At 26.8% G+C, this 13,907-nt stretch overlaps 1 protein-coding gene across 2 annotated transcripts; it reads right to left on the reverse strand.

The window, feature by feature from the left end:
- Positions 1-212: 212 nt before the first annotated feature.
- LOC130969988 (very-long-chain aldehyde decarbonylase CER3-like) lies at positions 213-8,697 on the reverse strand. Of its 2 annotated transcripts, XM_057895917.1 has the most exons (12): positions 8,560-8,697; positions 8,276-8,399; positions 7,804-8,033; positions 7,488-7,720; positions 7,174-7,393; positions 6,003-6,124; positions 5,640-5,896; positions 4,291-4,398; positions 2,991-3,197; positions 2,104-2,214; positions 689-862; positions 213-569 (listed from the first exon to the last, which is right to left on the reverse strand). In XM_057895917.1, the coding sequence occupies exons 2-12, from the start codon at positions 8,324-8,326 to the stop codon at positions 381-383; spliced, it is 1,902 nt and encodes a 633-aa protein (XP_057751900.1). In that variant the 5' UTR covers positions 8,327-8,399; positions 8,560-8,697; the 3' UTR covers positions 213-380. The 2 variants fall into 2 exon arrangements, with proteins under 2 accessions (XP_057751900.1, XP_057751899.1); XM_057895916.1 differs by having other exon boundaries at positions 8,276-8,630.
- Between the last annotated feature and the right edge of the window lie 5,210 nt (positions 8,698-13,907).

The raw sequence follows: 13,907 nt of genomic DNA on the forward strand, positions 1-13,907 counted from the left end.
AAAGTGATTGATAATAAGTGAGAAAATATAAAAGATTATATTTGTACCATAAAAAAATGTGTACAAAAATATGTACACAAAAAAATAAGAAAAATATAATTTTTTATGAATTTAACCTTAGCTTTCTCAATGATGACCACTAACGTAAAAATGAAAGCGTTATAGACTATATATATACCACATGACGCACAAATTAGCTAGAAAACCCTTAAAATGCACAGATTGTGTCTTTGAATTTCTTTGATGCACAATTCTTCCATTTGCCCTCAAATTTAAGTTTGACAACTAGTATAATTTTCGATAAGTCAATTAAAATTTCCAATTGTTTTTGTTTGAGCAGAAAGCAATTGAAAAACAGATACATCAATTGGATAACAAATTTAATTTCCTTTGGCTTTGATGGTGGATCCGGAAGACACTGGTCGTAGGCCATGTTTGAGTGCAGCTTTCCAGACAACATCAATCTTATCAACATCTATGGCCCCAACTTCATGATGGGTCCACCCTTCAAGACTGTGTACTACTCCTCCTGCGTGGCAAGCATGAACCACACCCCTCTCCATTGTGTACTGTGTCAAACAAATTAAACATATATGATATCACAGAATGAAACAATATTATTTGCATTGTGGACCACATAATTTACAATAACAATGGTAACAGAAAGACAGAATGAATTGCTAACTACCTCACAGCTGCCAAGGCCTTGCACATCTTCGGGTAACCGCATGGCTGCAAGATCACCATAAGTGCAGTCTCTTCGGAATGGCAAGATTGGCGGAACAACGAATTGATGGAAATGTGTTCCGCGTGGTGCCCAGTTTTGCTCTCTTGGTGTGATCCACTTACCAACAATCCAGGTCTGTATTAACATATATTAAAATAAGGCATTCACGAAATCATGCCAGAATTCATAGCTGTATATTTGATAATTGAAAATAGTTAAATAATTTAATAAATTTGACTAAGTTGTCATCTAATAATTGTTTACTAAGTTTAACTGTACCTGAATTTCTATTATATTTTCTTTCGTACAATAACACCAAGCAAGCGTTTGTTGGTATTATGGTTTTTAAAATTATATTACGAAGAATATCATTTCTTTCTTTTTAAATTATACATATTTCTACTTATAAATGTTAGAGTGCTCCAATAATTTCGATTGCCTGTTATATAAGTGTGTGATCAAGACAATAGTATATCTAATTATTTTAGTTATTAATATTTTTTAGTATGATTATGTTATAATGATTATAGTGATTATATAAGTATTGTTAAAATTAAAATTATACTTTTTTATATTTCAATAATATTTTTTTTAAACAATATATTTTAAAAAATATTATTTAAAAAAACAATATTATTTTAATTTTAGTAATATTTTTTAAAAAATAATTACTATAATTACCATAACATTGTCTTATTAGAATGACCCTATTTATTAATAGATATTTCAGTTTCTTTCTTGAATATTTATTTCCAAGTGATTTTCAACTCCTCTTATAAAAATATGTCCAGATGAATACTTAAAAATATTCTTTGTAATTTGTTTAAGAAACTTTATAGTAAATTATCCAAATAATTATTTTATTTTTTAGATAAATTATTAAACTTTGAAATAATAATAAAAAAGTTTTACGGTAATGGAGTAAACTCCTATAAAATAATTTTCATCAATTTCTATATATATATATATATATATATATATATATATATATATATATATTCAAAAATCAATTCCCAACAAAACAAAAAGGAAATTAATCATCAAGGCGGTCACAGATTTTTGAAAATACATATAAGAGAAAATATTTTTTTAACAAAACAAAAAGATGATTTTTTTCTCAAATATTTTTATTATAACTAAAATCTCTTGTTAGTTATTTAAAAATTGGAAATATTTTTGATAACCAAAAATTTTAATAAAAAAATAAGAATTTACCTTATTATTATTTATTAATTATTATAATAATTATTAATTATTATAATAATTAATAAATATTAAATAAAAAAATTTTGATTTTTTTTTTTTGTTTCTCTAACACTATCGATATCGAGGAATAATTGAATACCAAACTAATGAAATCCGAATAATTATTGTACCTTGCAGTTTTGTGCTGCTTGATATTTTGTCACCTGGACAAGATAGCTTTGGTATTCTGCTGGGGCTTCCTTTTGAATTCTCTGAAATCTCTCTGCCGAAAGAGTTAACATCTGCAAATTACCCATTTATAAGCTACAGAAATTTTTAACTAATAATGGCATCATAAGATTATGAGAATCACGATGCCATTGCATCTTTTAGTGTTTCGGATACAAAAATAACACCGTCCAACCAAACAACCACTCCAAAATTAATTAAGAAGAGCCAAAAAATATTAAATAAATAAATCATATGGGAGGTATCAACTATCAACTACATTTGGTTGGCAGCTACATCATAAAAAAAGCACAAACCATAAATACAACTGACCCCATGTTAGATACGAATTATGATTATGAAAATCAATCAGCGTTGCTCTAAACATATATACTCAAATTGTTGCGAATGTATGTCTATATTCCACATAATATATATATATCTGACGTACATAAACCACGTTGCGTTAGGCACCCATTATATTGTTACATCGATCTCACATCAAACCGGATACATCCAATGCAAATAAATGCCTAAAGTATTCTCAAAACATATATGCCGAACAATAAATGTTTCAAATTTAAAAGAGATATGACTTGTGGTATGTATTTATTTTTCAAATTTAGATTTTCACAATTTGGATGTGTAGCGTGTAGGTTTCACATTTTGATATTTTTTCCGATCCCTTCTAATTTTGCATGTGTACCTTTACGCATTTTGGATTGTATTTATTTTTTTGTTAATAACTTCATTTTATTTAATTACCATATTTTGATTACTAAGAGGTAAAACTAGAAATTGTAAGATGTGAGGCAGTAACAGATTGAGAATAAATGGAAAAGGTTATTACCAGAACTTTAACTTTCTTTCGGCAGAGATAAAGGGCAATAGCTCTGCCGAGCTTGGAAGTAGCACCCGTTAAGAAAACCTCTTTAACGTCTTCTGGAATCTCATCAAGAATAACAGCTGCAGTTAAGGTGTTGCCGTGCACAACCCTAACTCTAAGCTCTGGGTGTTTGTCCACGAACAGTTTTCCTCCCCCATTTAGTGATTCATTCTGTATGTACGTACGTATATACATATATTCATAGAAAAACAGAATAATTTAAAAAGACAAGAAAATAATTTAAATATTTTTAGAAAAAGACAAATAATTTAAACATTGAAAATAAATATTACTAAATTATTGATCTAACAAAAATAACAGCAGCTGTCGTCGCTATAGTAATGAATGACTCTAAATACATGGCCGCTTAGATTGATCTAGCAAAATATAGGTTCCTGGAAATGTATGAAATACAAAGAATTTGTACCAGAGAAACTGAAGCTGAAGGTTTTAATTTCTTATTTATTGATTTATTTATTAATGATGGAAACCTTTCACATGTTGCCTCAGCTCCTTTATCATTTGAATTAATGTTTTTTATCTATGTGGATATCAACCGTTGGAATATAAACACAGGTTAATGTAACTATAGCTATTTAGCTAATATGTATTCTAACCACAAAAGTTGTTATAAATAAAAGTTAATTTTTTTTCAATAAATATATAATAAATATATTAAAAATTTAATTTGTTTATATTTTTTATAAAATCTTTTTTTATTTATAATTTTTATAAAAAATTAAATTAGCCTAACTTAGGCTAAATATTAATTTAAAAGATAAGAGTTATTTCACACTTATAAAAACTATCAACTTTTAATTTTAGACAATAAACAAAGACTTAAAATGTAAAATTTAAAGACAATTTGAATTTGTTATGGTGTGAAGTGACCTAATAATAATTTTTAATTTAATTATGATACTATATAAAAAATTAAGTAGATCTTATCTTAGACAAAAAACTAACTCAAAATATGAGAATCGTGTCATATTTATAAAATCATCAAACTTTTATTTTTAGACAAAATAAAACTTAATAATTTTAATTCATATTTTTAGAACATATATTAATTAAATTCAAACTGTACTTAGCTAGATAGCTATATTATTAATGATTAATGAAAGATAAAAACAACAATTATTATGGAAAGAAAGGAAAACACGGCAATGAAGAAGCAGTAGGAGGTGTAGTTTGTAGGGCATTTAAACCCACAACAACCGTAATCAGAAAAGAGCAGAATGAAGACATTTAATGTTCCAATTACCTTATTCAAAGCAGCCAAGCTGATGACTTTGACACCAATTTTGTCTGCTCTCAGGATAGCTTCCTCAATATGCTTGTTGATACCATCACCACCAAACGGCAAGAAGTACTGTCACCACCACCCACATAAACATGATTAATGTCCTAATCATTCATAAATGTTCCGGAATCTCAAAAGAAATCGTTTATCATACATTTTAATTCAATCAGCTCCAATTAAATGAAAATAACAAATGATAATGCCACTCTTTACTTAGCTTTCTTGTATTATATATATATAATTATCAAAATAGGAGTAATTATCATTTTCCACATAACAACTGTTGTGATTTGTTTACAAAAAGTTGTCACTAGATTAGACCTTACTAGAGAAAAACATTACGTAATGACAGCGATCTAGAAAATATTGTGTTCTACTAATAAAATTTTTAAAATATCATATTTTTATAACTTAATTTAAAATATTTTAATTTTCTAAAATGATTTTCAACATCTAAGTACAGAACTTTAAATTAAAACCTACTTTTCAAACCTACCTTTAAATTTGATATAACCTCGTCGTAACTTCGTGTTTTCTATTCCTAGAAGTTGTTGTATTTATTACGATCACAAATTTTAAATCCTTTAATGTTGAAATAGCATTAATCCTACACCTTTTTTAAGAATAAATACTAAAATTGGTTCCTAATGAATTTTAGATTGAATAGGTTAGCTATTAACAAATTTTTACTACTTTAAAATTCTCGACCATTGCTTCCATTGGATAAATTGAATATGATAAATTTAACTTTTTATTTTGAAGACAAAATTTTTTTTTATTAATTAAAAATATAAAAACGTTTTTTATTTTTTAAAATACAAGATATCTAAATCCCTTCGAGTAATCGATTTGTCCTTATATATTTTGAATAGAAGAACTTAAATGTTTTGTATTTTAAAAGGTAGGGATATTTTTATATTTTTAATTAATCAATAATTTATGTGTTTTGAATTAAAAAATTAGAAACTTATTTATCTTTTTCTCAAATATTTTTCTCTTAATTTTTTGTCATTATTAATAAAATTTTTAATATGTATAATAAACAAATAAATTTTAAATTAATTCATATAAAATAGTTAAATCTAAAAAATACTATTACAAAATAAATTAATTTATCTAAAAACTAATAAAAAGATTAATTTATCTAATAAAAATAATTCTTAAATCTAAATAATAAAAAAAATATTAGCGGCCGAAATATGGGATTTAAAATCCGAGGCTTTTAAAAGGAATTAAAATGTTTGCTACTGTGTAGAAAAGAAATGGAAGCATGTTGGAGGGTACCATTATTATTTAGTATTGACACGGACCTGGAAACCACAGCGTGGAACAACCCATGTTTGATGCAGCCTACCCCTTAGGTAGTAAAATGACAGTAGAAAGGTCTTGGACCAAAGCCACATTGATAGCACAACCACCACTGCAAGTGGCCAAAATGGGATCAAGAAGAACCTTGTTCTGAATGCCAAAGAACTGAAGGATCTTAGGCAGAATGGAACATGCATAGCAGATGTGATGTCCACTATGTGTGCTAGGAAAACGAAATCCGGTACTCTACTACTTTTTCCTGCAAAACCCACATGCAATTTTTGTACTACACAATTTAGTCTTATAATATAATAATGCTGCCTTTGTTTAAAGCTGTCCTGAAACCGCAATTAATTCATCTTGACCTGAACTTGTTGTTTTGTGTAATTGCCAAGATTTGGTGTTAAGCGTGTTTCCTAGTGCATCGAACAGAGGCATGAAGAGGCAGAAATTTGAGTCCTTATCACTGTGGTGTAGGCTGTGGTATCTGCACACAACACAAATTAAACTGGGTCAAAAACTAAGATACAGAACAAAAAAAAAATGAATTGATTTTGGTGCTCGCATAGGAACTACATAGAAAATGATTGTCCATCCCGTACTTCTCCTTCGGTAGTTGGAGCTTGTGAAAAATGGAATTCAGATATGAAATAAAGTTTGGATGAAATGAATAATAAATAAATAATCATACTTCAAGTCAATTTTGTATTCAAATAAAAATGAAACTATAAAAAGAAAGTAAAAAAGTAAAAATAAATAAGTAAATAAGTAAAGAACGAAAAGAAGACTTGTGACAAAGAAATCTTCTTTAGCCATTGTTTTGTTTTTGGATGTAAATTAGGCCTTTACCTTGGTTTATTTTTTTCCTAGTTATAATTGGATCTTGGAAAGTAAGACATACTTTTTATCTCTAATATTTATAATTTGAAAAAAAAATATTTAATACCTATATTTATTTTTAATATTTTTTATTTAGGTTAAAATTATTCTTGGATATTAATTCTATTTAATATATTAAAGATAAAATTAAATAAATATTAAATATTAAAAAAATAAATAAAATTAAACATTAAAAATATATTTTTTTTAAATTACACAAGTTATCTTTCCATAAATTATTGTGAGACTGTGACCCACATGGCTTTCGTGTTCTGCACTTCTGCTTTTCTTTTTACAACACGTTGACTTAACACATACCAAACCTCATGCCCCTATTTACGATCACTCACAGTGTTTGAACGTTTAGGGGCACTGTGAAAGGGAATACAAATTGGAGAATTGATTAGTTTCACTAAATTAGTTTGGTGGTTTAAAATCTAGAAAACGAGTAAAGGGTGAGTGGAACCATCACAATTCATTTTACATAACCGCATTAAAAATATTTCATTTAATTTCCTTTATTTCCACGCCTATCCTCACCAAATATGCAAAGTTGCTAACCAATTCAGCAACCCCAATGCGGATTACTTATGTGAAGTCTAACAATTAATATGTTGAGAGTTATAGGACATCAAATTAATTAATACAGTAACTTACGTTGGTGTGTATATGAGATATTTCATAAATGGTAGTGTCTGAAACAGCTGATGTGGAACAATTTCAACATTGGAATGGCCCAAACATCTGAGAAAATCAAAAACCAGAATGTAACCATATATCAAACATGCTGACCCATATCCCATCATAGAAGCCCCAAGGATCGGTATTCCAATCACTATCGCCAACACAAGATGCTCAAGAACTGTTGCATGTCCAGCTGCAGCAAGTACCAACACAAAATAATAAACAATAAATCTAAGATATTAACAAAATGTTTCAAGAAATGTTTATTTTGTGGTTCTTATTAATACCGGTCAAGCACTGTAGTACAGGAGATGAATGGTGAAGTGAATGGAAGCGATTGAAAAGATTGTCCCCATGAAACTTTCTATGCACCCAATAATAAAGTGGCTCTGAGATTCCCACATGAAGAATCAAAGCAGTAACAAGGCCTTTCACATTCAATACAGGAAGATTTTTAAAGAAAGGAAATATATAATAACATAAGGAGCCAATTAGTGCTTGGAGAATCAAGAAGTTATCCCTGTCAAACACACATTTAAAGTAATCATCAATGGAAATAATAAAAATATAGCACATAATAATAAGAGCCCATTTTATAAATACCAGTCCCATTCTTTGTCAATCTGCTTGAAATCAATGCCCTGTTGGATAATTCTGCGATTCCGTGTGAGAAACAGCATGTTGGAATAAGAATTCCATAAGACATAAAGAAGACCCCTAAGACCACACAGGATGAGCAAGTGAAGGCACCAGCTCATGTTGGGGATGGATTCCTTTTCCTCATAAAATCTTTCGTACACTACTTTTGCCACAAATGGCCCGTATAACACATACTGTCCATCAAACAAAAATCAGTTCCAAAGTTGCTATAAATTATCAAAAATACTAGATTTATCAGCTATCAAATTAGTCATCATATATTTTTATATGAATATTTTCAATATTTTTTTATTTCAATATATGTTCTGTACGAATGACTAATTTGATAGGTTGATTTCTTTTGTGCATCAAACTTGGTTGATTGATTATAATGGTAGTTTATTTAAAAAATGTGATAAAAAAGAACATAGCATACCTTGAGTACCCCCAAATTCTCCCACGGCCAAGCTGTTAATGGAGCACCCATGAAGTATATATCACTTTAATTATCTGTTTCTCTTTTTGAATCTCCTTGTAAAATGTTGACACTGCAGTAGATCCTATTGTATTCAAGTGATCAAGTAGAGAGAGAGAAAGAGAGAGACAGAGAGAGAGAGTCCCAAAAAAGCAGGAAAGCAATGGGTTAAAGAAAGTGGCCTATGAAAGAGTAATAGGTAGTATCGTTTTCTAATAATACAATCAACCTCTTGACTTAATTACCCGTGTTCTCTTCTTCCTCCTTCTTGCTAACATGTAGATTTATAATAAGGCTAAATGAATCAAAAAGCATTAAATGTTGAAGTTAGTTAATCTCGTCTGTCAGCTCCCCACCAATATGATACCTCCCAACACTTGACTACACACAATTACTGAACAGCATTTGGAGAGGAGAAATTTATAATGATATTATTGAATAGAATAGAATTGCGATACGCATTCCAAGGCTAAACTTGGCACATCTGGAGGGAGATGTACCTAAATCATAATGTTTTCGTTTATAGTAATAAATGCTTCATACGGTTGGGAGTTGGCAGTGGCACGACACTTGTTAGAAATAATAGGTTTCGATATGTCGGTTCAAACTGTACTTTTGCTTAATGCGGGCTCCATTCAAGCAAACCAAACCTTGTTAATGGGTAATTTACACAAATGACTGACGTGGGTGAAAATTGCTCATTACAATATTTAAAAATAATTATATTTTGATTATGTACTTATTTTATATGAACTGTTATAAGATATAAAAATTTTAAAATTTATACATAAAATGCTATAGAATATAAAAAGTTTATATAAAAATTAATTAAGGTAGCAACGGTTTATGAAAAAATAACTTCAACACGTAAATTACATTATTACGATAAACAGTAATCATTTACAAAAATATTTAAATTTTATATTTAAATCTATTAAATGCATATATAAATTAAATAAATAATTTTAAATATCTAAATATTCAAAAAAATCTATTTAAATTTTAAAAATGTAATTTTTAAATTAAAGTGTAAATAATATATAATTTTTTATTTAACTTTATCCAATTAATTGATATTGGCTTAAAAAATTATATATATGATTTATGTACAAAACTTTACAAAATATCAAGAAATAAATATTATTGTGACGTGGTTTAAAAGAAAGGTTAAGTATGATTTCGGTCCTTAACATAAAAGTCGAAAATTTATTTTGTCTTTAGCCTTTTTTTACAATAAAATGGTCCCGAAAGTTTCAATTTATTTTAAAATTGTCCTTCTTACTAAATTTTTTATTTTTATTACTAAATTATCTTTAATAAAAGAATTTAAAATAAATAAAAAAAAGAAAGAGAACGCGTAAAGAGAAAAGGGGGAAAGAAAAACGCGAAGGAAGAAGGGTGTGGGAGGGGGGTTCGGGAAGAAGAGGGAGAAGGGAAGGGGAGGGGTCCTCGCTGCCGCCGTTGCTCCTCATCGTTTAGTCCTCGTCGTCTCCGCTGGATTTCACCGCTAGATCTCGCCACTGCTCTTCTTCATGGATCGACGTCGACGACAGCAGATCCGTGAGAGTCCTTGTAACAGCCCAGACCACCCGCTAATACGATATTGTCTGCTTTGGCACACAAGGCCTCACGGTTTTGCCTTTGACGATAGGGATGATAGCCGAAACCCCCTATACTCACTCGTCAAAACGCGTCATGCTAGGGAGAGGTATCCACACCCTTATAAGGCATGTTTCGTTCCCCTCCCCAACCGATGTGGGACCTTACAAATCCGCCCCCTAAGGGAGCCCAGCGCCCTCGCTAGCACATCGATCTGGGTTCCGGCTCTGATACCATCTGTAACAGCCCAGACCACCCGCTAGCACAATATTGTCCGCTTTGGCACACAAGGCCTCATGATTTTGCCTTTGACGATAGGGATGATAGCCGAAACCCCACACTCACTCGTCAAAACGCATCATGCTAGGGAGAGGTATCCACACTCTTATAAGGCATGCTTCGTTCCCCTCCCCAACCGATGTGGGACCTTACACTCCTCACCGATTTCTGATTTTTTCTGGTTTCTTCTGGTTCTGCTGTTTCTGCTTCTAATTATCAATTCTTCTGGTTTCTGTTCTTTTGTTGTTATTCTTTTGATTTCATTATTCATTGTTTTTTCTGAATTCTGAGTTCTGAGTTCTGAGTTCTAGGTTCTAAGGTTATGAGTTTTGATGATGATGATGATTCTCTGAGTTTTGGGTTCTTGTTGTTCTTTTGTTGTTGTTCTTCTTCTTCTTGTAGCTACTTTTATTGTTGTTGTTCTTTTGATTTCATTGTTGTTCTTTGCTTCTGTTTTGTTTCAGCTTCTGGTTCAACTTTTGCATTTGGTTGATTTTGGAGAAGAAGGGGAAGGGTATTTTCGTTCGAAGGACAATTTTAAAATAAACTGAAACCTTCGAGACCATTTTATAGTGAAAAAAGGTTAAGGACGAAATAAATTTTTGGCCTCTATGTTAGAAAAAAAAATCGTACTTAACCCTACAAATAATGTGTGTGTGTGATTTTCAAAATGTTTAAATTAATATTAAAATTCATTTTTATCTAAATTATATTAATTTTTTCAAAATTAAGATTAAGATATATAGATAAATTTTACATTATATTTTGTGTAAATTGACATGTATGGTGAGGCATAGCATGATATGTTTGTACTGCCTATTAATGAAAATTAACTATAAAATTATTTTTTTCTTTTGGAGCATAAATTTGATAATAATATAACTCCTTATAATTCTTATAAAATTAAGAACTATTTATTGATATATGTTAAGAGTATATAGGTTAGCAAGAATTTATATCATATTCCTAGTTTTATACAAAATAATTTAGATATTAAAATCTCAATATTAGAAAAATTAAAATATTTTTAAAATGTAAAATTTTAGAGTAATATTATATGTACACCAAAATCAACTACTAAAATCAGTCACCAGTAAAAAATATATGTTGGAATACAAATACACATTGAAAATAAATTAAACTACACATGTATTTATATACAAATACATTGATGATTGATTTTAATAGCTAATTTTAGTGTACAAATAATATTTTTAAAAATTTTATATTGAAATGTAATTAATTAAAGTTCAATTAATTTATAGTGAAATAAAAAATGTTACAACTTTTTTTAAGTCAATAACAATCAATTGAATAACGTGGGATAAGAAAAAAATAGGTATTATCACCCATTTACTTTAAAACATTATATTTTAAAATTTAAATAAATTTTTTTTAATATTTAGATTTTAATATTTAAAAATATTTATTTAATTTATGTATTCATTCAGTAGATCTAAATATAAAGTTTAAATATTTTCCTAAGCTGTTATAGCCTATTATGGTTTATATGTTAAAGTTGTTTTTTCATAGACCGTTACTACCTTTAGAGCAATTCCAATAGTATAAAAGTTGAGTCCCTTCTCTGACGTACAGGGACTTTGAAGCATTGAAGAGAAAAATAATTGAGTTCCGTCACGTGGAAACCAAGGAGAAGAGTCCCTTCTCAAAAAAACTTTTGTTCCAATAGAGTTTTGACACATGGCAAATAATTAAAAAAATAAATTAAAACATATCATATATATATTAAAATAATAATTAAATTATATTAAATAATTATATCTTTATTTAATTATAAATTTATATTAATAAATTAAATATAATTTAATTATTTAATATAAGTATTTAAATAATAATTAATTAAATAATTAAATCATATTTAATTTATTATTCATTATAATAATTAATTATATTAAATAATTATATCTTTATTTAATTAATAATTTATATTAATTATTTAAATTATAATTAATATAAATAATTATGCTAAATTAATATTAAATATTATTTATATTATTATATTAAATTATAATTAATTAAATTTGTTTACATACAAAAAGACATGATAAAAGTTTATAAGGATAAAGTATCTTTTATTATATTAAAGTTTTCAAAAATTTTAATATCTTTAACGTTTAGTTTAATTTAATTTAATTTTCACATTTTAAACAAGTTTTAGTTTTACTTCTATCATCTAAATTCAATTTTCTTTTCTATTTTTACTCTCAATCTTTTAAAATACAGCATAGTAAAATATAAGATATATTTATTGAATATTATTACAATATTTTTTAGCATTTTACTTTTTTAAATATTAACTGTAACACTATTTCATATTTTTAACAACTTATAATATTAATTAGACTACATGCACAATAATTAAATAATAATGATTTTGTTTCATGTTTGTTTACCTTCATATAACATTTAGTGATGTCATATAAAAAAATAAATGAGAAAAAGTACAAAATGTAATTAAGCGGATAAGAGTTATACATTTAATTAAGAAATAGTGTTTTAAGAAAAGAAATTAGAATTATATAAGAATGGTGTGACCATAGATAAGCTATTCTTAAAATATACTTTTATAACTTTAATTTATAGGAGGCTACTCAGATAAAGATACTTAAAATATCTTTTTTTAAAGATGTTTTTATGTTGTGTTTTAAATGGTTTTTGTATAATTTATTCGGTGTTCCTCATCACATATTATTAAATTCCTCAAAAAATTTTCTTTCTAAAAACAATAAAAAATATTTAATTTAGACTAAAACAAAAAAAGTAATAAATTAATTATTAGATTTTTTTTAAAATATTATTTACATAAAAAATATATCACATTCATCAATATATATATAATAAACTCTTAAAATTTTTATAAATAAAAAAATAATTAATTTTTATTCGTATAATATATAAAATAATTACTATATTGTTATTATATTATAGATTAAAATTTACTAATTTAAATTTTGTTTTTATTTTTAATATAAGCATTAGAAATAAATAAATTTTTTATAACAAGATGTAATGTAACAAAATATATATAATATTAATTAGTTTTTAAAAAATTCTGAAAAGATGGTTTTTTTCTAATAAAGTGTTTATTAAAAAATTAACATTATAAAAACTAATTTCAACCAATATGATATAATAGGTTATTAAATATATTTAACACAAAACACATTGAATATAAATTTTTATTGAGTTTAAATTTTAAATAATTTGTAATTGAATTTCAAATATTTTTATTTTAAAGAGTTAGAATATTTTAACATCATTTTTTTGTATCTTTTTAATTGAGTCTTTGATTTTTTAAATTATAAACCTTATTTATAATTAAGAGTAATGTTTTAACACCACCAATTAGTCACACATATAAAAACACAAGAATAATTATATTGTCATAATTATAATCTAACTTTATAAGCAATACAATATAATAAAACTATATATAAATAATGTAACTAAATTTTATCTACATTTATAGTCACATTTCATAAATAATATAACTAATTATATTTATGTTTATAATTAAAATATGAATAAAAATACAAAAAATTATCAGGATGGTTTTCGTTCATAATTTTTTTATTATTTTTGTTGTGAAAAGTTTAATTATTTTAATAATTAATTATTTTTTAAAAAAGATAATTAAATAACACAAAAAAATCTTATTAAGAGTAATTTATTTATATATAATTAAAAAATAATT

Source organism: Arachis stenosperma, chromosome 3 (assembly GCF_014773155.1).
Source record: "Arachis stenosperma cultivar V10309 chromosome 3, arast.V10309.gnm1.PFL2, whole genome shotgun sequence".
NCBI lineage: Eukaryota > Viridiplantae > Streptophyta > Magnoliopsida > Fabales > Fabaceae > Arachis > Arachis stenosperma.

What these genes read in the sequence shown, in the direction of transcription:
- LOC130969988 (XM_057895917.1), bottom strand. Translation starts at nt 8,326, where the DNA reads ATGGGTGCTCCATTAACAGCTTGGCCGTGGGAGAATTTGGGGGTACTC. An exon ending in TGTACTACAGTGCTTGACCG is followed by an intron (nt 7,394 to 7,487) that starts GTATTAATAAGA and finishes TACTTGCTGCAG; the next exon opens with CTGGACATGCAACAGTTCTT. An exon ending in AAGCAGCACAAAACTGCAAG is followed by an intron (nt 863 to 2,103) that starts GTACAATAATTA and finishes ATGTTAATACAG; the next exon opens with ACCTGGATTGTTGGTAAGTG.